This window comes from Poecilia mexicana, unplaced genomic scaffold (assembly GCF_051168715.1).
Source record: "Poecilia mexicana isolate PSO_F unplaced genomic scaffold, ASM5116871v1 scaffold_19, whole genome shotgun sequence".
NCBI classification, from domain to species: Eukaryota; Metazoa; Chordata; class Actinopteri; order Cyprinodontiformes; family Poeciliidae; genus Poecilia; species Poecilia mexicana.
In genome coordinates, this window is record NW_028263388.1 from 20,028,128 (window position 1) to 20,053,508 (window position 25,381).

At 38.2% G+C, this 25,381-nt stretch overlaps 1 protein-coding gene across 2 annotated transcripts in view; it reads left to right on the top strand.

Annotated features, from left to right (window-relative positions):
• The window catches only part of vti1a (vesicle transport through interaction with t-SNAREs 1A), a 132,202-nt gene that overhangs the window by 66,868 nt on the left and 39,953 nt on the right, over positions 1–25,381 (top strand). The window contains exons 6-7 of one of the 2 annotated variants that reach the window (XM_088000886.1): positions 17,132–17,202; positions 21,444–21,516. In XM_088000886.1, the coding sequence (XP_087857012.1) occupies positions 17,132–17,202; positions 21,444–21,509 (137 nt within the window). In that variant the 3' untranslated portion in view covers positions 21,510–21,516. The remainder of the gene's footprint in view (positions 1–17,131; positions 17,203–21,443; positions 21,517–25,381) is intronic. The other variant, XM_088000885.1, reaches the window with a different exon arrangement.

The following is a 25,381-nucleotide window of genomic DNA, read 5'->3' on the forward strand; positions in this document are numbered from 1 at the left end:
TGTAAATATGTTCACCAGCTATCATATTAAGTTCACTCTACTAGTTCTGACCCAATTTGCCTTCAGGAATGCATTGACCCATTAAAATGGCTGAAGTTTGACCAGAAAAGTAATGTGCTGTATGCAGGACATAAAAATGGTAAGAAGTTTTAATCCTTTGTGGCTTTGATCCAACATGCGCTGATAGACCATATTGACATGATAGCATCGTTTCAGTGCTGCAGATTTGCCAGGTGCACATCCATAATTTAAATTTTTCATTCTGCAGCATCACAAAAGCACCTATTTGTATGAGATCTGGTGACTATGAAGATTAATGGAGCAAAGCAAACTCATTGTCATGTTAATCATCAGAATGAGACAGTGGGTGGGTACCACCAGCAACAGTGGCCTACCAAAGACAATGTGGATGCAGGAGACCAGTAATTTACCATGATTTCTGTCCCAATGTTTTCTGAAGCTTCAGCATCAAGAGATTTGACACGTGCTGCTTATCTGCCAAATGAGATTTATTCCCCTAATGACTTAAGAAACTACTTCTTCCTCTAGACCAGTGGTTCTTAACCTTTTTTGAGGTACCGAACCCACCAGTTTCATATGCGCATTCACTGAACCCTTCTGTAGTGATAAATAAAATATGATTTTTTTTACCCCCACCCCCAAATTCAAGACATAGGTGTGACCCAACTCGAGTCTAGTTGGGTCACCCCATGATCACTAAGTCTTCTTAAAAGGTAGAGTCTCTGAGAGCAGTTCTTCAAAATATAATCAGTGTTTTCAGCGAAGTTGAGCTGACTGTCCAGGAAAAACCCAAAGTATTTAAAATTTGCCACAGTTTCAACAGGTTGGCCATCGAGAGAAACTGGAAACACTTTAAGGTCTTATTTAGATCATTTAATTAGCTCTACATTCTTAAGAGAATGAAAATTTAATAATAAATAATAAAGACTTTGCGGTATTCTGATTTAGTAATGTAATTATATTAGTTGTGTTACCACCCCCATGCCACTAGAGGCAGTAGCAACCCCGAAAAGATGCGACTAAGGAGCAGATTTAGAAGCACACCGAAAGCTACAGAATTTGGTAAAAACTTTGAGCTTTGCTGAAGTAATTAAAGACACAAGTTCAAATCCATGCTGAGAGTGGAGCTCCTTCAATCAGTGCTCCTCCGCAGCACTGATTGGCCAAGCAATGTAACGTGATCCTCTGCAGCAAGTGATGGCGAAGCGGGGCGTCATCACGACTTCACACAAGTGTGTCTTTACCTCCGTGGCAGAGGCTCCGCCGAACCCCTGAGACCGACTCACCGAACCCCTGGGGTTCGATCGAACCCAGGTTAAGAACCACTGGTCTACACGTTGGAAACACAAGAAATACAATTTCAAAATGAATTTTCTCCAGCTTTGTTATGTGTTTAATCCACTTTGATAAGCACCTTCATAAAGGGTGTAATAGCGAATGTTATTTGGCAACTTTTGACCTTGATCAACTGTTTCTTGTAGGCAAGCATTTATTACATTAGATTTCAGTAAAAAAATATTCTTAATTGGACTATACCAAATATTTATTTTTATTTTGTCAATTAAAGATTGAGCAGTCAGCTGAAAGTCTGTACAAATTTAGATCGCTAATGGAACTTTTCAGGTTCAGCACACTTGCTGCTCTGACTATCTCTTTCCCTTCGGCGCAGGACAAGGGTGGCCAAGCTTTGCCCAGGTGCCGTCTGTGCCATTGGCGCTAAAGCAAGGAGAAACTGGCACACTTTGGGCATGGCTGCAGCCCCTTCTTCCTCAAAGGCTTGCCTCGACTCCCTTCTTTCCCCTCACAGTCCCTGCTGCTCCATAGCCCAGGGAGCTCATTAGGCCAGACTTCCTCTTCATTTAATCCATTTTTCATAGCCTAAAAAACAGTCCCTGATCTCAAAAATCCTGGCTAATTTAAGCCTGGATGTTAGGGAAAAGGAGTGAAAATATAGTTAAAAAAAGGGGCAGGCTGTGCAGCCTTTTCATATCTCTGATGTCAAAATTAAATGTTTTTATACAGTAGCAGTACAGCCAGAATGGAAAGATATAGAGAAAGCTCTAATATGAAAATGTTTTGAACAGAGTTTTAGACCCCAATAGACATTATCCTATACCGTCCACTTTCTTGCCTCTTGTCTGTCGGTCTTGAGGGAGACTGACACAGTAACTTGGCCTAATGAAAACATTGGTAATAACATGCTCCCTATCCTTGTTCCGTTAATTATGTATCTGCAACTGGATACCAGGAGGCCCCCATTGGTTTCCTCACTTCTTTGTGAGAGTGAAGTTTCATTCGTAGCTTAGCGTCTGGTTAGGAATATGCAAAGGAAGATTTTTAAGATTCCCCTTTTATGCTTGTTCTTTTCCTGTGTAAATGAAACTTGTACGACTATAAACTCTCTCAGAAACACAATTACTCAAATTTCCAGGGTGCCTTCTTCGTATGTGAAGCATTTCGTCGCTCTTTGTCCATCTATGTTGCTAAAGTTTACACACTCGAAAGTTGTCCTGAGCTTTGTCCTTTATCTCTTCCTAGGAGGACAAAGAGTTTTTTTTTCTTCCCTCCTTCAGGAAACCGTCACAGCATTAATATACCTCCCAGGTTTAAAGTGTTGATTAGTGCCTGTCTCCTCAAGCTGACACATATTTCACCAAAGGTGTCAGATGAACATTCAGAGTAGGTATGGGGGGTGGAAGGGGAGTCGCTTGCATACGCAGCTAACTGATGTGGAGGAATTGCTAAGCAGTCTCAGCTGCCCTCTCGTTAGCCTCTGAGATGCCTGGTGACAGAGGTGACATAGTGAAAGTTGCCGTGGGTTAAGAGTGAGAGGGAGGTTGGTGCCCCAAAGGGTACCATGCCATGGCCGTGCCAGGCCAGGACCCTGTACCACCGTCTCCAGTGCATCCTCTGTCAGCATGTCCTATGCTCCGGGCCACAGCCAAGAGGGCACTGGGGGGCTGTCACGCGTCGTCCTCAATTACAATCAGGGAGCGGAGCGTGCAAAGTGTGCCCGCTGTCGCTTGTGAAAGCTATTGCTAAATCATATTTTATGCAGGTGTGTAGCCTTTTGAGTCTCCATTTAAAACCTCACACTCTAGCACAAATTGGTTTTGATTAGTGTCTTCATAAGAGTTTTTCCCCCCCTTTAAACTCTGGTTGCTGTTGAAAGCTCTTCGGTTTAAGATCTTTTTCAAGAGACGAGTGTTTTTTTTTTGACTGAACTTCATCTTCCTGTTCAACTCTCTGTGTTAATAGACAAAAAGCTGATTTAAAGAGGTGGATACTGTCACTACAAATTATTTCAGTGGAGTAGGAGCTTAAAAGAAAATTAGTTGTAACCCAAATGGTCTGAAAGCGGATTTAGGCATATTTAGTTTAGATATATTTTCAGTTATCTTGCATACTTGAATTATATTATTCTGAAATATTTAATTTTATGCTTGAAATATAGGTAGAAACAAATGTAGACTGGAATGTGGATAGTTGTTTGGCTTTTGGTTGTTAAAATTGTTTGAATTGATTTGAATTAACAGTATACACCTTACTCGTTTGTGCTGGAAACAGACTTGATGTATTTTTTAGACCTGACATTAACATACACTTCAGATAAAACCAGTTTAGAAGTAAGTGGATGAATCTGACTAACGCCTTTCACATCTGGCATTAAACTCTACTCTGATTGATCAGATCGCAGGTCCCCATTTTACATGGAATAAGCATGAAGCCACATCACAAATTGGATGTGAGCTGAGCTATCAACAGACAAAATGCCAAAGGTTCAGTGTTTTTGTATCTCAGATACATTCAGTCAGCTGTACTTCACTTCTAACACAGCTGAGAATCATTTTACTTGTATTGTTGTAGAATTATACCAATGACAAAGTCTTTAGCTTTTGAACTCATTAGCTTAGCCGATGCAATAATGGCAGAGGTAAAAGAAGTCAAACATTTTTGCCTAGAACGAGCTCAGCATCAGAAACAGTCAATATAGACAAAAGATGTGAAACCACTAAACAACACCACTTCTGGACACCCGTTGCTTCACCTTCTTTAGCCTAAGCACAGGGTACTCTATAAAAGTGAATAGACCTTTCACTAACAAAGTGGGTTCGTGCTTTTTACGAGTCATTTTATACTGCATTGAACACAGCTGCTACATTCAACTCCAAAAGCAATTAAAATAAACAATATACTGGTATTCTTTTGTTAATAAAATAAATGTAGTGTTCCACAGTTGGGCTGAGTGTGGGTGGGCTACATTGTCTAATCATCAAGTAAGGATAAAGCCAAAGATAATTAATGCTCTGACAGATTTAAATTTGAAATAATCTTTTACTTTTACAAACGAGTGTATTGTAAATTGAGATCATATCAATATTTCTGAGAGGCCTGGTCACTTGAATCTGATTATCTGTGGATGGCAAAGAGCCCTTCTAGTCCCAGGCTTTTGCACATTTTAACACCAAACTGTCAATTATTATCAGCAATTATAAGATGCAATTGAATTATTTACTCCCAATAAAGTATCTTTACTTAATTAGTATTATATTAATCATTTTTAACATTCCAACTGTGGTCCAATTGTTATTTTCTGTTTGGAGAGGCATGTCTGATTTCATATCAAAACTTAACATATAGATTGAAAGAAAATAACCTGAAATCTAAATCTGTTAGAGGTGTGAATAATTGAGCACTTAATACCTAAATGTGAATTCTATTCACTTGGTATTTACTTAGTATTTAACTTTCTACAGTAAGTCAAGAAAAAAGTATTTTTTATGGCTTATAGTTCCCATTCCATTGAATATGCTAAGATTATGTAATCTGAGCTGAGCTAATCTGCAAATAACTTCTCATCTGCTTCTGAGTTTTATTTATTACTCAAAACTATTACTATTGTTATTTATACACTGGTCAGAATGGAGATGGTGTGTTTTGATGCTTTCTTTGATTGACATATTTTCACAGAAAATCTTACTTACTTAAAAAAACATATGAGTTTTATATTTATTGTGTCTTTGGTGTTGAAACCTGTCCAAGTTGTTTGTTGCTGTTCCCATCATTCATGATTATATTCACTTGCATCCCTCCTTTCTCAAATTTAACAAGGCCTCCTGGCTTAAACAATCACAGTTTTTCCGCCTTCTTATAACCAGCAACATTATAGTTAATTATTTAAACTAAATGGCATGCATGATTAATACATAACAAAAAGGCATGTAAGGTCGTGTTATTTTAGTCTTGATGGCTCCTTTAGTGGTGACTTCAGCATACTATAAAGCCCCACAGAGAGCTGCATCAGTTGTACAAACCCTCCTTTACGGGGTTGTAACATTCATATGCAGACATTTAAAAAAAAAAAAAGTCAGCAAATGATTTTTGTTCATCCCCCAGAATGAGTGTGTGCTCTGTTATAGATTAAAAGAAAGCGACTTGCTTTCTAAAAAGAGAACTCAAGACAAAAGGGAGCAGCAGGAAAGGAAGGTTTGAAAAAAGGAGATGGCTACAGAGTTGACAATTGAGTTATAATATCATGTCCTTTATGAATAATTAATTTGATGGTGCCAAGGGCCCTCAGAAGGTAGATTAAATTCGTTCTGCCATGTCTTAAAACTTAGATATGCTTCATTAGTATGGGAAATGGTGGCAGGCATGTTGGGTTTTCACTTAAGCTGCTTTACTTAATTATGAGGACCACGCGACACTTGTCAGCCTCATGGTAATGCACAATGTTGGATTAAATGTATTCTTAGCTTCTTAATTGGCAAATTCAAAAATGCTATGCATTTTCTCTCCACGCCTGCTTTCCAGGTGAGCATGGCAGCTTTTATGAAGCGACGCATTATTTCACGCACAGTTGTCTCAAAGTTTGATCAGATTGACTCCGAGATGACTGAAAACTACCAGAAGGTATTTCATTTCACCAAAATCAGTGTCTTTATTAAAACAATATTTCAGGAGCAAGGAGCAAAATTTAGTAGATTCAAATATTTGAGAACAGTTTGAAGTCAAATTTCTTTGAAGTGTTGTTTCAGGTATTCAACATTTTTATTACAACTGAAGGTAACACCAGACACCAGTTTTCTGGACAATATATAATACTGCTGCTTTAAGTTGATTAGAGTGTCTAGATGTCTAATTATTGAGTAATTTATGACATCCAGTTATCTGGAGTATATATAAGGTGCTACAAAGAAGCTAAGCCAGTATGGTTGAGTGCCCAAGTTTAACTTATTTATGGAAAAAGTATGTTATCTGGATCTTTCATGATGAAGTGCCTGAGAACAAAAGCAAGACAAACTGATCAACTTTGATGTAATGACAAGTAATCCAGGTGACATTGTTTGTTTAGATATTTTGTTAACTGTCATATGTGAGTGACTGAATTTTGAGTCTGCAAATTAATCACAGATGAGATTGACATGCTGACATTTTATGTGAATTAACAAAGGCAGCAGACAGTATTTTTTTTTCTTTAACAGTGTGGATGCAGTTATTGTGATCAGAAGCACATAATGCATCCATTCTGTGTCTCATCCTACCTCGCTGTAAAAGCTTTTATTTTTTTCACATTTCAAAAATTGGCTTAAGCATATTAAAGTACAAGTTAAATGTGGTCAATTTACTCACAGTAATGACCTTCTTTGATCTTACGTGCATATGAAACTTAAATCCGTAAAAAGCATGTTGTTGATTTTTCAAATCTTTAATATATGCAAATTGAAGAGGAGTGTTATGTTTGTGGCCTACTACAGTTTCCAGGCTCATCTGTAAAAATTATTTACTGATTTAAGAAAAAAAATTGTTCAAAATTGTCATTTTTGTCTCCTTCATATGGCCTGCTTCTTTGATTTACAATAATGTCTGTTGGTTACTTTTGTGAACTTTTTTTTCTTCACCGCAACATTCCTGCAGATGGTCTACTCCCCCCAGTGATCGTTTATTTTCATCCAGGGTTAATTTATTAATTATTGATTTAATGAGGAAGAAGTTGTTTGAAGTAATAAGTCTTGAATCTGTTGGTTTGCTAAAACTATAGGTGCGTGCATTTAGAGCAGGGCCAAAATGTTTTTTGTCAAAATCAAATATTCATTTTTTAATATCTGCATTAGCTGACTGGAAGCAGCCGGTGTGCAGGAAGCATCAGATGTACATCTGAACAGGAGGTGTGATCAAGCGCTGATCAAGACAGTGCAGAGCTTTCTTTCTGTTTGCTTCACTCAGTGTTCACATTAGTTTTACAGTACATTGGGGCTGGGTTGGCAAACCCAACAAAGTGCATTTAACAAGTTATTTCATTCATTTAGCAACAAAAGCTTCTTACCAGTAGGTGTTGAGAAGTGCCAAATACTCTGCATAGAGGGAGCCTCCCAACAGGCCCTGTCAAAACATGCAAATGAGCTTGACGCCATGTCCGATTTTGACAAACATAATTAAGGTGTTTCAATTCAAGACATGTTAATAAGGAAGACTGCAGGCCTCCCCTAGGTCTTTATTAATCAAAAAGCCTTAAAGCTTTGTGTGTGTGGGGGGGGGGGGGGGGTGAGATGTGTGTTCTCAGATTTTATTGGATAATGAACTGTTGCAGAATGTTAGATCTCCTTTCGCATCTTTCGCTGAGTTTGAGGAGATAGGCAGGGAAGAGCTGCCCGAGGTGTGGTGTTGTACAGATAATTAAAAGGCAAGAAATTTGTGTTTCACACTTTGATCTGCCTGTCAAGTTTCTGATTAGAGAAGCAAATGCTTTTAATCAACAGTAATGTGATGATTAACGTTCCTAAACTGTTAAATACGAATCAGAGGAGCGTTAAGTTTTCCCTTTCTTCTTCCCCCGCCTCTTTACATCCCTCCCTCAGTCCACTGGCAAACTTTTCTCCCTCAGTATCCACTTAGGGTTGTGAAATTAGATGCTGTGTTTGATTAGGACCAAGATACAATTTGGTTTACCCCCACAGTTGCTGTAACTCTTGCTACTCTTGGCATGAGTGCCTATTCCTCCAGCTTAGATATTCACAGTTGATCCTCCAAACCCAACAATTTGTGACTGTCAATAAAAATAAGATGTTTTGTTTTCCAACAAATCTGCATAAGACAATTTTCTTTACTGTCTAGCATAAAAAGACTGATCCAAATTTCTAAAATTTTACAAAGCATTTAAATACATAAAAACGAGTAAATATGCACAAGCATGCATATGTACATACCAATGCAGACTAGATTTGCGGTTCAGTATTCACAGCTGCAACTTCTGGATCTGTCCCTGGCCCAACACCAATAAGTTTGCTGACAGTATCTGATTTGAGCCAAAACTCTTTCTGTCCAGGTTTTCACTTGATGTAATTTCTTCCCATGTTTATCTGAGGGCTTAGCATACCAAGATGATATATGAAAGGAGAGAACACTTATATTAAATCACCTATAAATCATTGTAAGTATGTGTTTAAATGTGTTAAAGCTTCCCAATGTTCTCAAAAGACAGTTATTGTACTGATTTTTTTGTACACTGCCTTTCAAAAGTATTCATAGACCTTGTTTTTTGTTGCCTTTTTAAATTTTGTCACATTGCAGCCCCACAACTCAATGTTTTTTAATTGCAGCTTTATGTGATAGACGGACACAAAGTACATTATTGTCAGTTGAAAGGAGAAGGATACATGGTGTAAAATATATAGTTTTTTATTAATAAATTGTAGGGGTGTGGCCAACTCTATAGAGTTTTTGTTTGCAACTCTACTGAGTTAATACTTTATGAAACCCCCTTTTGCTGCAATTACGGCTGCGAGTGTTTTGAGGTTTGAGTCTACCTCTTCTGCTCATCTAGAGACCGAGATGTTTTCTCATTCTTTGCAGAATAATTCTTTGCAAGGTCAGTGAGAGTAGAAGGAGAATGTCATTGATTTTCAAGTCTTGTGATGGACTCTCAATTAGATTTTGGTGTTTTCTCTGACTGGCCCGTTGTAAAACATAAACGAGTTGGATGCTTTGGTTTGTTGTCCTGCTGGAAGGAGAACCCATCTCAAAGGTGTCCCTCCAGTATCCATTAAGTTCCATCCATCCTCCTATATATTCTGACCAGTTTCCCCATACTTGGTAAACTAAATCCACCTCAGTGCAAACACAATGTCTCATTGTAGTTATGGTGTGTTCAGGGGGATGTGCAGAGTTAGTTTTCTACCACTCAAAACATTTTGGATTTTGCCGGCATAAAGAGGTTTCTTCTGACCAGGAAACCTTTTTTCACATCCTTGATATTGCATAAGTGTTGTATTAAACACTCTTAAGAAACTACATTTCAATTGTCATCCATCCATAATCTACACATTGATAAAATATTTTGTCAACTTGATGGACTCTAGCTGCCCTAAAGTTGAACTTTTCATAGCTGAAATACCGAAGTTCACAAAGGAAGGAAGAAAAGAGGGAATAAGATGCAAATAATCGTAAATTATGTTGCTTTGATATTGTCTAGGATTGAACAGTGGTCTATGAGAAGCTTTGAATGTTGTCTAACAGAGGTGCCCATCTCCAATCGCAGACAGATTTTTAGTGCTCTTGGTGTTTTGGAGAAGGTTTTTCCCTTCTCCAAAACACCTGATACAAATGAGTGGCTGAGTACCAGGAACCTCTGCAAACCTGTTTTGTGCTGTGATTGTTCTTTGACCCTCCCACAGTCTTTGTGCGATGCTCAAGAGGAACGCAGCAGATGTCACGGTCGGTTAGTGGGGAAGTGAGAGACTTGTCAGACCGTCAGTTCCCAAAACCGCATAAAAAATTATTTAAAAAAAAATTCTAAAAGTACATGCGGGGTCAGTGTGATCCCATTGGCCCCTCACAGGGTAAACAGTTTGCAGGGTCAAATGGACCCCATCTCTTACGGGTGAGGATTAAACCTCTGCACTTCCTTTCAATTCACAAATATGCACTTTGTTTCGGCCAAGCAGATGCAGCTATATTAAGAACTGTTGAGGTTTGAGGTCGTAACGTTACAAAAAGTTCAAAGCAGTTTGACTACTTGTGCAATGCACTATACACTCCTCCTGCCTCAGCTTAGATCTGATCATATTAGTGTTTTATGCTTATGAGCGGAAACACCAACATTCACAAAGCTTCTCGAGCAAAATTAAAGTCCAATTATTTTAATTGTACTTAAACTCTGATTTTATTATTTAGATTGAATAAAGTTTAATGTAGTAGTAGTAGGGTTGTTTTTTCCTATTATTCATGCACTACTTACTTTTTGTATTTTACTTGCTGTGTGGCCAGCACAATTGTGTGACACAAATGTCAGCACTATGAATAATGCATTCACAAATTAGCTCATTCGGATATGAGTTTTTAATTCTACACTTCATTCATTCTTTTTTTTTTTGTTGTTGCAATTTTGGCCAAGTTTAATCAACACATAAAAAATCATTTTCCACTCCTTGAAATACAATTAACAAGTCAGCTCTGCTTGAGCTTCACAATTGACCAGTTGTGAGTGGCGGTGGAATGGGTGCATTTGCTGACCAGCCGCCTGTAGAAATTCCTTGTTTTTTTTTATTTTTAATTGAAGACCTCCAAACATACTTCTCCTGCCCATGCATTGTTGCATGCGGGGCAATCACTGCAGGCATCCAAGTCCATTAGTTTTCATTTGGATGGTTCAGTGAGACTGGTTGATTAAGTCCAGGCAATTTGCTTGTAGGAGCCCTCATTCTCCACTCAATCCTCCTGCCTCGCAGCCCTTTGCCACCAGTGGGGTTGTCGTTCAGGTTAATTTAATCTTGTTTGTAAGACATTTTAACACAATAGCTTGGCGGCTGTGTAGACACCTTGGCACGGCAGAGCTTGCCGTAATTTGCGCGTTGCATAACTTTGCATGTGAATACAGCTGCTGCATTTGCAATTACACATGCAGCAAGTATTTTGATACCAATTGTCACTTTAGTGAGGAAGGTAATGTAATATTTGACTGGTAATGTCAAAGTTTAAAGTGTTTGTCCACTGGGACATGTTGGTATAGTTACGTTATGCATGTAAAACAAGCATTTTATTTTTAAACCTCATCAATTTTCATTGTAGGACTGTTAAGGCGACTTCTGCTGTGGGAAATAAATGTAAATCTGGCGATCTGAGAATTTGACTTTGAGGTTGAGGTGAAGGGAAAAGAGGAGGGGGAGCTCAAATAGAAAGAAAATGTAGCTCTCAGTTCTCTCCACCCTAGTACAGCCTTAAACAAATGGTGTTATTACCAGCTGCTCTCCTTCAGGCCCGGTCATTTATACCCATTAAACTTGCGTCTTATCACCCATAAGACGCCCTTACGTCTCTCCATCCACCAATTGTCTGTAATCAGCCATTTAAAACACCAGCGGAAATTTCTTTTGTGCTTTGCTCCGGTCTGACAGACAGGCAAACGAGCTGGGAGGAGGAGGGACGGCGGTTAGGGAGAGAAGAGAAGGATATTTTCTGTGGAATGATGAATAAGCCAAGTTGAGTGGCTGACTAGCAGAGATCTGTCTTAATCAGAAGTGATTTGTCAGAACAGGAGCTCTGCGGGGTCAGGGCACAGGCGATGAATAAAACACAGCCTGGCGAAGTGAAGAAAGGCCCCAGAAATTCACCCTGACTGCCCACCACGACTCAAATGTATGCGAGGGGAAGGGCCGATGCAGGGGCTAACTTGGGATTGACTGGAATGGGCCAGCTTTAATCTACGCAGAATATTTCTTGGTCTGGGTCTTTTTAAGTGCTTAGTCTCTCGCCTTGGCTGCTCGTTAATGTCGCCATATTAACATTACTGTTTGAGTGAGCACACTGCAAGAGAGAGACTGTTAAAATAATAATAAAAAAAAATCTTTCTAGGGACAATATGCTTCTTGAGGGAATCTTCTCGAGTTTTCTCTTAACCATGCAATGGTGGTTGTCGTTATTATAAACTGTCTGTAACAGCAACTCTTGAGTCCCCAGATCTTCCTCGCCCCTTTGTGACATAATGCTTGGCGTTCCTTTATTGTGAGCTATGTCACACTGCGAATGTGCTAGCCTCATGGCCTGTGGGCTCAGCAGTACAAATACATTCCACTGTGGGTAAAACTTTGATGGGGTGATGAAAGTGTGTCACCATGCAGTTGCAGACTTGAGAAGTCCTTAAAAAAGAAGCTTTTCTGAAAGCATACAAAGACAGGTAACTTTTCTCACCTGGGAGACGTATAAGTTGGCTGCTGCACTGTTTTTTTTTTTGTTTTTTTTGTGAGAGTTTGAAAGCGGGGAAAGGTATGGTCTAACATTTATCAGGCTTCTCCTTGCGTCCCCTCAACCATCCATCGGGATTTCATACCCAGTTTGTTGGCAATGTGTGGCTTGCGTTGAGATAGAAGTCTGTGTGGTAACCCTCACAAAGTGGTCTCAACAGCTTAATGAAAAGAAGCTTTGCTGAGCCTCGGAGAACAGCACTGTCAGGATTTGTACCCTGCTGGCTCCGGGGGACAAAAACTGCTACCCACAGACAGAGACGGGTAAAACAGATTATACCTCCAATTAAAAGTGACTTGAGAAACTTGAGTCTCTCTGTCTTTATTGTTTGCTTTCTAAGCAACATTTTAGTTTTCTATGATTTCCTCAGAACTCGTAGAAATAACACAAATATGTTCCCATTAAGATATTAATCAAAGAATTTATTTTCGGCTAATTGATGCAAAGTCTTAAAAAAAGTGGAAGAATGTAATAAATTTGATCCCAACACTGCAAGTACAGTGTTTTGAAAAAGTATTTTCTCCCTTTTATGCTGTTTTTGTTACACCTACATGTTTCGGATCTTTTACAAATGTTAAATCAAATATAACCTGAGTAAATACAAATGAATTTTGAAATAATAAATAGTATCACAATGGCCCACTGTAGGGTTAGTGGACTCTTTGTTTTCATAGGGGTTAGGGACTACCATCGCTACCAAACAGCTAAAATCAGTTAATACTTAAGACCCTCTCTAAAAGCAGTTATAGCTGCCTATTTTAATAGTTCAAACACCAAATCCACCTTAACATGCATTAATACGAACAGTGGAGGCCGCCTTAGCACTAATATAGATGTTAGCTCTTGGGGGTACAGAGTATCAGTATCTTGTCCACTTAATCTTTTTTGTTTGTATTTTTCATTTTGGGGTGGTGTAATTTGCACATCTGTATATTGTACTGCTGCATAACCCAGTTAGCTTAAGGTCATGATTTTGTGTCAAATTACTTTCTACTTTATGTTTGTATATTCATTTTAGCTCATCTTCATGTTTTTCCTTAAGGAAAGCTCCCCACAGCTAAACATCCCAGTTTCAGTTAAGATTAGCTTATTTAACTGAAATTAAAACAAGGAACCAAGAAAAGTGGGATCTGCCTTTATTTTTAACGATTTTTGTAGAATGGAAGGAAAACATAGATGTGCAGCTGAGATAGTGCAGCCAGAGTCTGCTTTGCGTGTGCTCTGGTCATGTTTTTAATAGGGATAATTCCCCACACAAGCATTTGTTTTGTTATTCTTTTATATTTGATTTTTTTTTTTTTTTTCATTATTTAGAAAAAAACGTATTTTCTGCTTTTACATTACAGGAAGTAGTTAAATGAAGGTGCTCTGGTGCAGATGTAAATGGAATAATGGGCTTGTTAAATGGACCTTTGGGGGGAATCTTTAACAAGAGAGTCAGAGCAAGGCCTGCGGGCCAGGGTTATTTAAATTGTTAATAGCTGCTTAAACAGGCGAGGAATGTTTTATACGCTAACGAGCAACAAGTCAGGGACATTAACAGTAAATGAATTCTCCTTGCCGAGTTGTTTTATCAACTGTATGTTTTTCATTTAGATTTTCTTTTTGTAGTATCTGTGTTAGTTTTTGTTATAAATTATGTATTTTTTTTAATTATGCTATTTTTCTGATATGAATATGTGACTTTGCAGGAGCTAAAAGCTTAACTTCATATGCTAGAACTTTAGTTGTTTTTTTTGTTGTTTTTTTTACCTTTGAAAATCCTTTTTTTGCATGAGTTGGCTGGTCTGCATATGTCTGATATATGGTGTTTATGAAGATATGATGGAAATAATGATGAATAATGACTGTGTTCACAGAAAAATGAACTTATTTTGTTTATAATGGGAGAAGTGCGTGTGATATCGTCGTTTAAATATGTTATGCTCAGGAATGGCTTCACATTTAGGAGGTTATTCCAATAGAATTTCAAAACAGATTCAGCAAAAGTTCATTTTTAACTAAGTTTGACAAATAGAAAGCAACCCAATAATTTGTTAAAACTTAGGATATAATCAGCTCACTCAATGAGATTAAATACAATATTTGGTTCATGGGCAAAATTTATCCTATGTTTTGAGAAAACTATGAATCTATGAATCCAGTAAAACTTTAAATCCTAAATAGTGTACTTGAATAGGGGCTATCCCTTCCAAAAAGCCTTATAGCTGCCTATTTCAATAGTTGAAACACAAAATTTATGTTACTATGTATTAATGCACACAATGGAAACCATCTTAGCACTTTCTTATTTCTTAATTATGTCCACTGTTAGGTATAATCAAACAGTTGCAAGGAAAATGAATGTCGCTCCTGGATTGGCTGCTTGGCAAAATTCCAGCCAATAGCATGTTGAGTAACATTGTGCCTAGGAAGGTCAGAAGGAGACCACTGTATGCGTTTTTTATTTTTTATTTTTTCCAACTCATTTTAAAGTTAACCTAAAAAATGGAGAAAACAACCAGCGGTAAATGTAAATGGTAGCTTCATACAAATAAACCACAGTCTCTATCAAAGCTTTTCGTTCTACTTTGACTCCAGTTTGCAGAACTAATACTTACTGCTATTTTTTCACCTGAACATCCTGTAACCCAAAGTTACAAAGAGTTCCTATTGCTCAATACTCTGGGTGGAAATCTTTTTCACCTGCAACCTCATCCATCTTTTGACAGAATGCAAACCTTTCCAATAATGCACTTGCTTTAAAAAAAAAAAAAAACTCCTGCAGTGCTTGTCACACACTCATTTATTAAAAAAAGAAGCCACCCCACCGACAGAGATGGATCGATGTGGTTATTTGTCTCTTTAACAGCAGATTTCCGCTTCAACTCCCATCCTGTTTGCCCCTTGTTCTTCTCCAATCAGTACGGGGGAGGGCTTGTATTTCTATGGTTATTAATACCTGCACTCAGTCTTTTAATCTGCCCTATTTGTCACATGTGACTGTCTGACTGCACTGTTTAATCTGGGTATCCTTCAATCTGTCTTGTTCCAGATTAGAAATTAATGAAGGCAGGAAGAGACACATTTGAGTCGGTTACAGTGTTAGAGGTTGTAAAACTGAAGGGTTGAATGGGAGACGAATGTTGTTCATTTGACAGTGGTTTTTCTTTTTCTTCTTCTTCTCCCTGGTCCCTTTTCTCAGCCTCATTCTCTATCATCGTCTCCCTCTCTCTCTCTCTCTCTCTTTTCTCTTGTTTAGCTGCCAGATGTAACCCATTTTTGCTGCCCCCACCCCCAAACAGGCGCTCAGCACGTGGGCCCTTTGGTGTGCGGCACCTGTGTAGTGTAATACAGTCAGCAACTGTGCTGTTTATTCTGGATTTGTTTGGTGCACTTGAAAGCCTGTCTTTGATCCATGCAAAGATTTGTCACTTTTTTTCCCCTCATTTTCCTGATTCATCCCGTCTCCCTCATTTTTAACCGCTAATGTGAAGTTGTCTGGTTACATCAATACTTGCATTTTTGTTTTTTAGTAGTTGTGGAAGAGGGCTACTTATTTCCTTTTTTTTTTTTTTTTTTTTTTTGTTCAGTTTATGTTTTTACTTTCTTTCTCCTTTTGTACCAACATAAGGCTCAGAAAAATGGCACTGGCCACGGAGATAATCTGAAGTGTCTAGTTGGGGGAATGTAGGCTGATATGTTTACATCTACAACACAACAACGCAATAAGTAGAATGGAGCAGTGACTGCTGTAGTTACCGTCATATGTGATCCAGATTTTCTTCTCCATTGCAGGAAGATTTAAATGTTGCCATTTTTCTAAAGACTAAACAATCTCAGAGTCTAATTGAGGATCAGTCACAAAGGGACAAGCACATTTGGCCACAGTATGTGTAAAGAAACGAGGCTTGAAGCTGAGAGAAACTTTAAAGCTATTTTTTCCCCAGCCTATTATCCTTTAATTTTACATCTGAAGTATAAAGTGGGGACAGAAGCATATATTGCTAAGCAGATATTAAAACATATATGAACAAGAATTGTCTTAATTTCCATCTGCAAATCAAGAACTATATGAAAATAAAACATGTGAAAGGTGATGAAAGTTGCTCACGTGATAATAGACAGCTAACATGAGCACCAAAATTATGATAGGAAAGTCTCCAGCTCAAAATTGAGTTCATAAGATGAATGTTTATGTGAAATATAAACTAAGAATCATAGTTGGAGACCCAACAATCTGGCACCCTACGCAGGGACATAAAGAGCTCTGTGAATCACCAGATCTGCTTGTACTTCTCCACAGTGATGAATGGCCCCAAAAATTACAGTTTAAAAAACAAACATTTCTATCAGCATTTGTGTGCATATAATTTCTGCTCCTTATTTACCCAGCATTATTACTCTGATGTTCATGAAATTATGACAGCACTCCCTTTTTTTTCATAACTGTGAGGCATGTACAATAGGGTGTCGATTTTTGGGGATTCATTCAACATATTCACATTAAAAATATCTTTTTGTTTTCTTCTGAAATTCAAACTGTTTTCTGTATTGGCAGTATCAATACATTTATGATGATTGTTGTCTTTTTGAAGAGCCTCTTTTGTATCATAGAAGTATGTTTTGCATTTTCTCAACTCCCTTGTGAAATAGAGGAAATTCAAGTTGTTTTTCATACTTTAAAGGCTCTGTAATATGATAAAATCTACCCTGTAAGAGTGTAAACAAAATCTTTTCTCAGTAGTTTTCCCACTCACCAGTAATAATACGTTACATTGTATCAAAAACTGTTGCTATTTTTTAGCCATTGCTGAACACACCGTTTTCTCATACTGCATGCCTGTTCATTTATTTTTTATTTTTTTGGTTTTGTTTGTTTTTGTTGCAGAACAAGTGGGGCAGGAGATTCTTGCCAACCTTCACACTGATCGTGAGAAGATTCAGAGAGCCAGAGAAAGGGTGAGTACCCACCTGCCACCTGCTCAAACTGGGTCCTCTCTTCCAACAAGTGCATGCAAAACCGTAAGCTGTGACAGCTGGTTAGCATCGCTGTCATATTTTTCCTTCTTTTGAGTTTGTCAAGTAAACACAAATTCTTGTGTATACTTGTGTGCCTACTGACTCAGCAGAATTGGGCTGCCAAAGCAAGTTGGGTGCCTATTTATGGATATCACTGCTTTCCAGTGTTGCAGATTTTTTTTTAGTCTCAAATAACTACACACACCATGCAACATCGTATGAAGTGTGATCAGGTTGTCTGCATTCTTTCTGCAGGAATGTTGCCCTTTTTTTTTGAGATAGGTGGGCTTCACCATGTCTTCTTCTTTTTTTTCTCCAGTCCTCTTTTACCTTTCACCAGTCTTCTCCATTTTCATTCTCTCCATCTGACTTTTCCTCAGAGAGTCCCTTCTAATCCTTAGCTCTGCCCCCTCCTAACACGCAGCCTGCCAAACGCACAGGTAGGCAGACACAGAAAAGACCAAACACAGAAAGGGGGCGCGGCCCCGTTGGCCCGCTCAACGCAGAATGCTTAAAGATCATAACATGGCAGCGGGCCTCGCACAGACGATTTCAAAGAAAATCAAACATCTCCTTTCAAAACGCTCCATAGTGTCTACCGAGAGTACCTGCTCTCTTTCTTTTTCTCTCTCTCTCTCCTGCTCCCCTCTTCCCATGAGTCTCCTTTGCTTAAACTCTCCTCACCACATGTACACAAATTCACACATGCACAGGCTGCTTTAAAGGAAGTTTGTAGAGCAAAAGTTAAGTTAAAAAAAAACAATATGTAAAGAGAAATGGGTTGAAAGACTGGGTACTACTTTTTTTTTTTGCACTGAATATGAGATATGTTACCACAAATTAACCTTTTTTTTTCATACAACACATACATTACACAAACACACAAGAATACACAGCTTCACATGTGGACTTTTGTTTTGACTTTTAAGCTTCAAATAGAAGTCGGCTAAGTATTTATTCATTTTTATTGCATGTGTTTTATATTTTTGTAGTTTGTGTTTATGTCTCCCTATAGTGACATTTGAAATATTTTAAATGTTTTTTATGTATTCTTTGGTTCTTTTGGTAATTGGATTGGAAATGTTTCACCATGAGATTATTTGAGTATGTAACCATCATCCTAGTTTATAGCAGGAAGAGTGCTGTGATATAAAGGAAAAAATGGAAAAAGGTATTTCTTTAATCCGTTTTATTAGTCCAAATTAAAGTTAGGGGTTTCAGTCTTGATGAATTAGCAGAGAACAGAGAAAATTTTAAATATTCTCTTATTTGGCATGAAGCTGACTTTTAATCCAGCTGGTCTACTGTTAGTTTCACCCAGGTTTCAATGTGTGTTTGGCATCTTGTTTATTTGGATCACCAGATTATCTCCAAGTATCAACTATGTGACCAAAAACGAAGCCCTCAGATGAAAGATCATTGGTTAGAATAATCACAAACAGTCCATCTCTGGTCTGTAGCCAACACACTACTTAAGAAGTACTGTCCGTTGTAAAACCCCAAATCAACTTCAAGGGAGCAGAGACACATTTGGGTGCTCCAACAAGGCACGATTTCAAACAAATCTCAAAACCATTTTTTTTTAAGTTTAAAGAAAAAATAGTGGATAAAGCAGGCTATCCTTATGATCAGGAAAGATCCTGACCTCAAGCCTGTTGGAAAATTTAAATAAAATCCCTAAAATGAGTGACTGTGCCTGAAAAAAGAATCCCTTTAAGTTGATTCTTCCATTCCTGATAAGAAGCGTGGTCAAACATCCAGCTTCACTGCAAATTTCCAAAATGACATTTAAACAGAGTAGCAAAAAATTTAATATAATAACTCAACTTTAAATCAAAGTCCTGCTTTTATAAAGTAATTAAAGTTGTTTGTGTAAGCCACCCTAATTTTCTTTTTCCAATTTATTTAAGCCTGAAAAAGTCCTAAGTTTAACCACCTAAAACATGTTATCATGCTATGATAACATCTTTTATCAAAGCAGTAAATTAATGTTGATATTTAAGGCAATTTTCTTAAATATTTAATAATTGCTACATTTCTCTATGCGGTTAGCTCCCTCAAATTAAGACTGGATATGTTTTTGAGCTGTGCTGGGGAAAACTAAAAGTTGAAACGGCTTCGGTTCTTTCACTCCATATATAGGCAAACGCAGTTAATTTTAGACACTCGACTGAACACAAATTTCAGTTGGTTTCCATTTCAGGTTAAGGAAGGAGGAAAATGAAATGGAGGGGCAGTTTAAAGAGAGAAGTGTATTTTGGGAGAAAGTGTGAAGTATCTGGGGGACACATCTATGGGTAGAGGCAGACATCAGGCAAACTGCTGGACTTGTTGTCCAGCAGAGGGCCAGAGGGTTTCGGCCAGAGGGCCGAAACCCAAGGTCCCCCACCTCCTACCCTGCATCACATGTATCCTTGGCTCTGGCAACCTGCATCGCATCAGCCCAGGCTGCCAGAGGGTAAGAAGGAAAGATGGAAGAAGATGAAGAAAGTAGCAGCGAAGGAATGGAGGGAAGAGTGCATGAATATCAGAGTGGAAGAGAAAACGGCAACAAGCACGCTGCTGGATTCATTGTGTGAAAAGGGGGCAAATGGAAGAAGATGTAAAACGGAGGATTAAAAACAAAATGGAGCAAACTAATGAAAACATACTGTGTGTGAGAGAATTCATCGGAGTTATTATCCTGCAGAAAGATGGAGATAAATGACTCCCTGCTAAGTAGAGAGGAAATTCTCAGCAATGAGTATTCCCCGTTCTCCCCCCATCATCCTCTGGAAACACAACTACAGGTAGATGTTAGTGGCAGCTCACTCAGTGCCGTGTCAGCTTATTTTCTCTTTCACACCATGTTGGCAACATCTCTGCCAAATCATTTTACTGTTGAAGTCCCTAAATCTGATAATAGGGTGGAATGAAAACATTCCTGTGACCCCTGAGGGGGGAAAAAAGGCTGAGAGAAAGAAAAGAGAGAAAATACATCAAGAAAAGGGAAATATCCAAGGCAATTAGTCCTGCATAGCCATGATCATTATTTCAAGGGTAGCTTCAAGGACACCTTATGCTTGCCATGTACGTCAAAAGTAAAGATGCCTCTTATTCTTTTTTTTTTCTACACTATTCTGATGCTAGCTCTGCAGCAAGATGAGCAGAAGGCCATTTGAGCGACTGCTGTTGACTACATGATTAAAGCCAGGGAAGATTTCCATTCACATTGGGAACAATTTATAGACTTTGAAATTAGAAAAAAGAAAAGGCCAAGATGGTTTTTACACTCAGTCAAGCTTTTCCAGTGTGGGATAAATTGGCTCTGAGTGTTTGCTCAGTAGGTGGTTTTGTCGTTGGTTGTTCCTATACAAGCAAACAGCTTAAAGGTAAAATATAGAAAGCTCCCTTTCTGGAATCTGTGTGCACAAAGTAATAGTCATCCAAAAGAATAAAAGCAGAACAATAACTGTTTCTAATAGAAATTACTTTTCATCTTTGTAAGTAATTTAATAGTAGATGTTGTAAAGTAATGGAAAAACCAACTGACCCAACAGTCATGGTTCTGTAGAAGTGAATCATTATTTGTTCATAATAAAACCAATATGAAGTTTAATTTGTGAGGTAATTCATTCTGTGGAGACAGGTGGATCTGATTTAATCTTATTGCTTGTTTTAATGCTTTCCCGAGTAAAGTTGGTCATTCCTGACATTGTTTAGAGTTGAAAACAGTCTAATAAAGATTCTAATATTATAGCCTCTTCTGGGACAATATTATACAGCACAGTCTCCAGTGAAGACAAAGCAAACCTGCAACCAACTGTTATTGCCTCTACTAAACTACTGCATATCTACGTTGTGTTCAATCGTGATTACCAACTAAACGGCAGCAGATTTAACGCTGTGATGTAGAGATTTTGTAGTTTTGTTTTGTGAAAGCAAAAAAAAAGTGATATTTTGAATTAATATTCTCCATCGGTCTGAAAATTAAAAAAGCAGTGCAAAAACAAACGCTGGCATCTTCTTATTTTTAACATTACATTTAATCTAGAGAAAATGTATGCTACTTAATAACATGTCTTGTGTTTCTTCTATAATCAGAAAAGGATTCATAGGTTATCAATGACTTTGATGATTGTACCAAAGTGGATTAGAGGACAGAAAGTAAAATCCATTTTGCACTGCCTCTGTCTTCCCAGTTGAGAGAAACGGACGCCAACCTGGGGAAGAGTTCTCGCATCCTGACCGGCATGCTGAGAAGGTAAGAAGCAGGTAGGGACACTGTTTCTGCACCTTTCTCTGTGCATTGTGCTTTAACAGTGTTGTGGGCTGTGAATGCATGAATAAAACAAACATCTTTTCTTCTAACATCATAAAAAGCATAGCAAATAACATGATCACAATCAGTCAGCTGTGATAAAAATTGGTTATTTCCCTTCTTCCTGTTAAAGTTAAGATGGGTCTGTATTTTTTTGTTCTTGTTTGTAAATCATTGAGATGAATCAAAGCGCTGAGTGTGTGAGTGAACGACAATTAAAAATATGTGAGGTTGGGTGGAATATCACTGTATTTTATGGCACAGAGTCTTGATTGGACTGTAAATAAGAACATCCCAGTGCCAACAAGTTCACGCTGCACACGTCTTTTCTTCTTTCTTTGTTTTCCTCAAATCCAACTTCCACTCTTTGTTTCTATTGCTTTCTGCTTCGTGCACAAAGCAACCCCCAACAAACGGCAACAAGTCCAAGCATTCAGACGCAGACATATCAATCGGCCTTGCATTATCTTGTGCCCACCCCTCCTTTCTGCGAACGCGCATGGAGACACACGCGAACGCACTTAATACCTTGTCACATCTCCATTTCATAAAGTGCTGGTGGTGCTTAGCTCTGAACCGTGACGCCACAGTTTTGTTTCTTGCTCTCTGTTGTTTTTTTTCTTCTTCTTCTTCTTCTTCTTCTCCTTTTTATTCTCTCTCCTCCTTGCTCGTTGTGGATTTTGATTAAGAGTAATATGTAAATGACACCGACTAAATGTAAAATCCCCGGGCCGGAAGGAAGTGCCAATTGAAATAGATGCTTCAGTGCCCATAGACAATTTGCTGGGCGGCTCACGGGGCGACCAACATAAAGTAGGGAGAGGAAGGCCTGAGCAGGGCTGTGACGCCGACTGTAACCAATATTTCTGCATATGTCTCCATTTTGTCAACTCTGATTATGTGAAGAGGAGTGGGGGGGGGGAAGGAGGGTCAGCTCGCCTGGCTTGTCACCCAAAGCTGTCCAGAAATCATTCATCATTCCCTCCTCCTCCTTCTCATCTCCCCTCCACCCCATTTGGAGCTGAAGTAAATAACACGCACTTATTTCAATATTATCATATTAATGTTAAAGTTCAGCTGTCACCTAATGGGAAGACTTAATCAGACGTAGCATTTTAAGAGGCACAGCGCCGCCCCCTCCTCCTCCTCTTGATGTGCCTCAGCTCCTCTGGTTAGTGCCCTGCTGAAATCAGGATTTATGAGGGCTCTCCAGACTCAAGCTCTGACTGCAAACCCCTCTGACTACTTCCTGCCTTTTTTTTTTCTTCTTTGCATTTTGTCATTGTCTGCGTATAAGGTTGAGTTTTCATTGTAAACCTAACGTCTAAAGTCGTTTAAAACCAGAGAGGCAGAACTGAGAGCAAAAATTATGTTCAGGATGCTTGAATGAGTTCTCTCTACCCCCTCCACCTCTGTTAGCGAAATGTTCCCAGTTTTTGATTAATCGTATATTCGTTTTTGATGTCACTGGCTTTGTCATTGCGCATGAATTGGAAAGGCAACAAAAGAAGTGGAGTTTACAAAAGACTTTTACAAATAGGTAAGATTTTCCACTGATACAAGCCAGAGGTGGGCTCAAATATTTGTGTCCCTTTTTTGAAGCCGCTAAGTTTTGACTTAAGAGGATTTAACAAGTACTTTCTGATGCAACTTCACATTTTTCTGCATAAACTGAATGGAAAAAGTAAAACAAATACAAGAGATAATGTATCTTAAAAGGTCAGTAGTCTTGGCTCTCATCAAGGCCAGAGTGAAATAAGTGGAGTTTGTCTGATTGTGATCCACAGGATATAAAAGATTTTCCCTTTTTGTTTTTTGCTGATGTAGTGCACTTTAACTAGCAGCTGTTCAAACTGTCCTTTAGGTCTTATGACTGTCACCCCTGCTGAGAAACAATTATTCACTCATTAAGCCGGCTGCCTTGGTTCAAGAAAGCCAATTAACTTTAAGACTCTGTGAATATCACTTATTGTAAGGAACATTCAGAAACATGTTTGCCTCTAAAAAGCTGTTGTTTTGTTCGAAAATAAAATGTTACAACTTTCAAACTGGGAAGAATCCTCTCTGCCAGTGAGGGTAATTGGTATAAAACACTGGATATAGTTCTGTTAATTGGTTGTGTGGAATAAGCCCTGCAAATATAGACGCCGCTTATATTGTTTCCTCATACTGATTTGGTTACTTCTAAACAAAATCCAAGGTTTTTGTAATATTAAAAAAGTTGACCTTGTGAAATTATTAATGCTTTACCATTAATGCAAAATACATTGTGAAATTCAAGTGAAACTACCAATCTATAAGAAAATATGTATGTATATAAATGTTGTAACTTAATAGCATCATTGTGCATAACCCTAGACTATTTTTGAGTCTTTTGAGTTCACACCTGCCATTCACCACAGTGAGTCTGACTGACCTGAAATCAGCTGTTCTTCTAGGACCAGAACATTTTTTCAAGTTTAAGGTTACAAATGATCCAAAGGTATTTGTTCGGACAAAGGTATCAGTCAGGAGAAGGCTACAATGTCTTGCAAACATATTTTCAATCACTTGAAATTTTACATTTTTCATATTATAGTTTTGACAGTGTCTGGTTTTTTTGTTGTTGTTTTTTTTTACAAATAAAAACTGGAAAATTGTGACGTGTATTTTTATCCAGCCCTCCTGAGTCAGTACTTTGTAGACCTGCCTTTCTTTTTGTCTCAACCAGCTTTGCACATTTGAAGTTTCTGCAGACTTTCTTTGCAAAATAGCTCTAGCTGAGTCACTCTGTATGTGACCATATATATTTAAGTCTTGCCACAAACGTTCAACTTTAGGACTTAGGACTTTGGGTCATTCCAGTGGACGAAAATGTTCTGATCTAAACTGTATAATCTCAGTTCTTGCTGTATGTTTAAGGACAATTCCTACTCGAAGGATGCTGCTTGTTCTCTAACAAACCTTTGAGACCTTCACAGAACAACTGTAGTTATAATGAGATTAAATCATTATAATGTTTTTTAAAACATAAAATATTATAATGTTTTACCAAGATTAAAACATAATGAGATTATAATGTTTTAATATCATTAAAACATTATAATGATTTAATGAGATTAAATCATTATAATGTTATTATAATGACTTAAGTCCACAGAGGTGGACTCCAGATTATTTAGGAGGTAATTGATTGCACTGCTTTTTGTTTACCAATCTATAAATGGGCCTCAATACATATGCACTTTGAATCATTCAGATTTTTATTTTTAAAAACATTAATTCATATATCATGTTTTCCTTCCACTTCACACTTCTGGCAATATTGAGACCTGGTTAAAGTCTTAGAAGAAAAAAAAAACTTTGAGTGGGTCCATTGTTTTGGATGAAAACAAACTTGAACTAGAAAGTTGAAGATGAGGAGGGATTTTCTGTTTCTGTGTCAGCATGACAGGGACTCTAAGCTGGCTGTCTGCTGTTCCTGATTAAAAAGGCCATAGCCCCAACTAAGGCCTCTCTTGTTTCTGTGACATGTTGACACCAAGGCGTTCATAAATACAAGATGATTCTCTGACAAGAGTAAAATCCTTCCAGCTGATTTTCTGAACTCCTCCAGCATTTCTCCCACCCATGGTCAGAACATTTGGGGTATGGCATGCAGCTCCACACCCAGTTAGGACCACTGGGGCTCCTGGAAGCAGGACAGAGGGGGCTGGGGGGGTGATGGTTACAGTGAAGAGCAATGAAGCAGCAAGAGCAGGATGAGGGGGGAGAGGATGTATATTTTGAAGCTGAGGGGTTGTCTGCTCTCACTGGCAGCTGATCCCACATGCAGGTGGT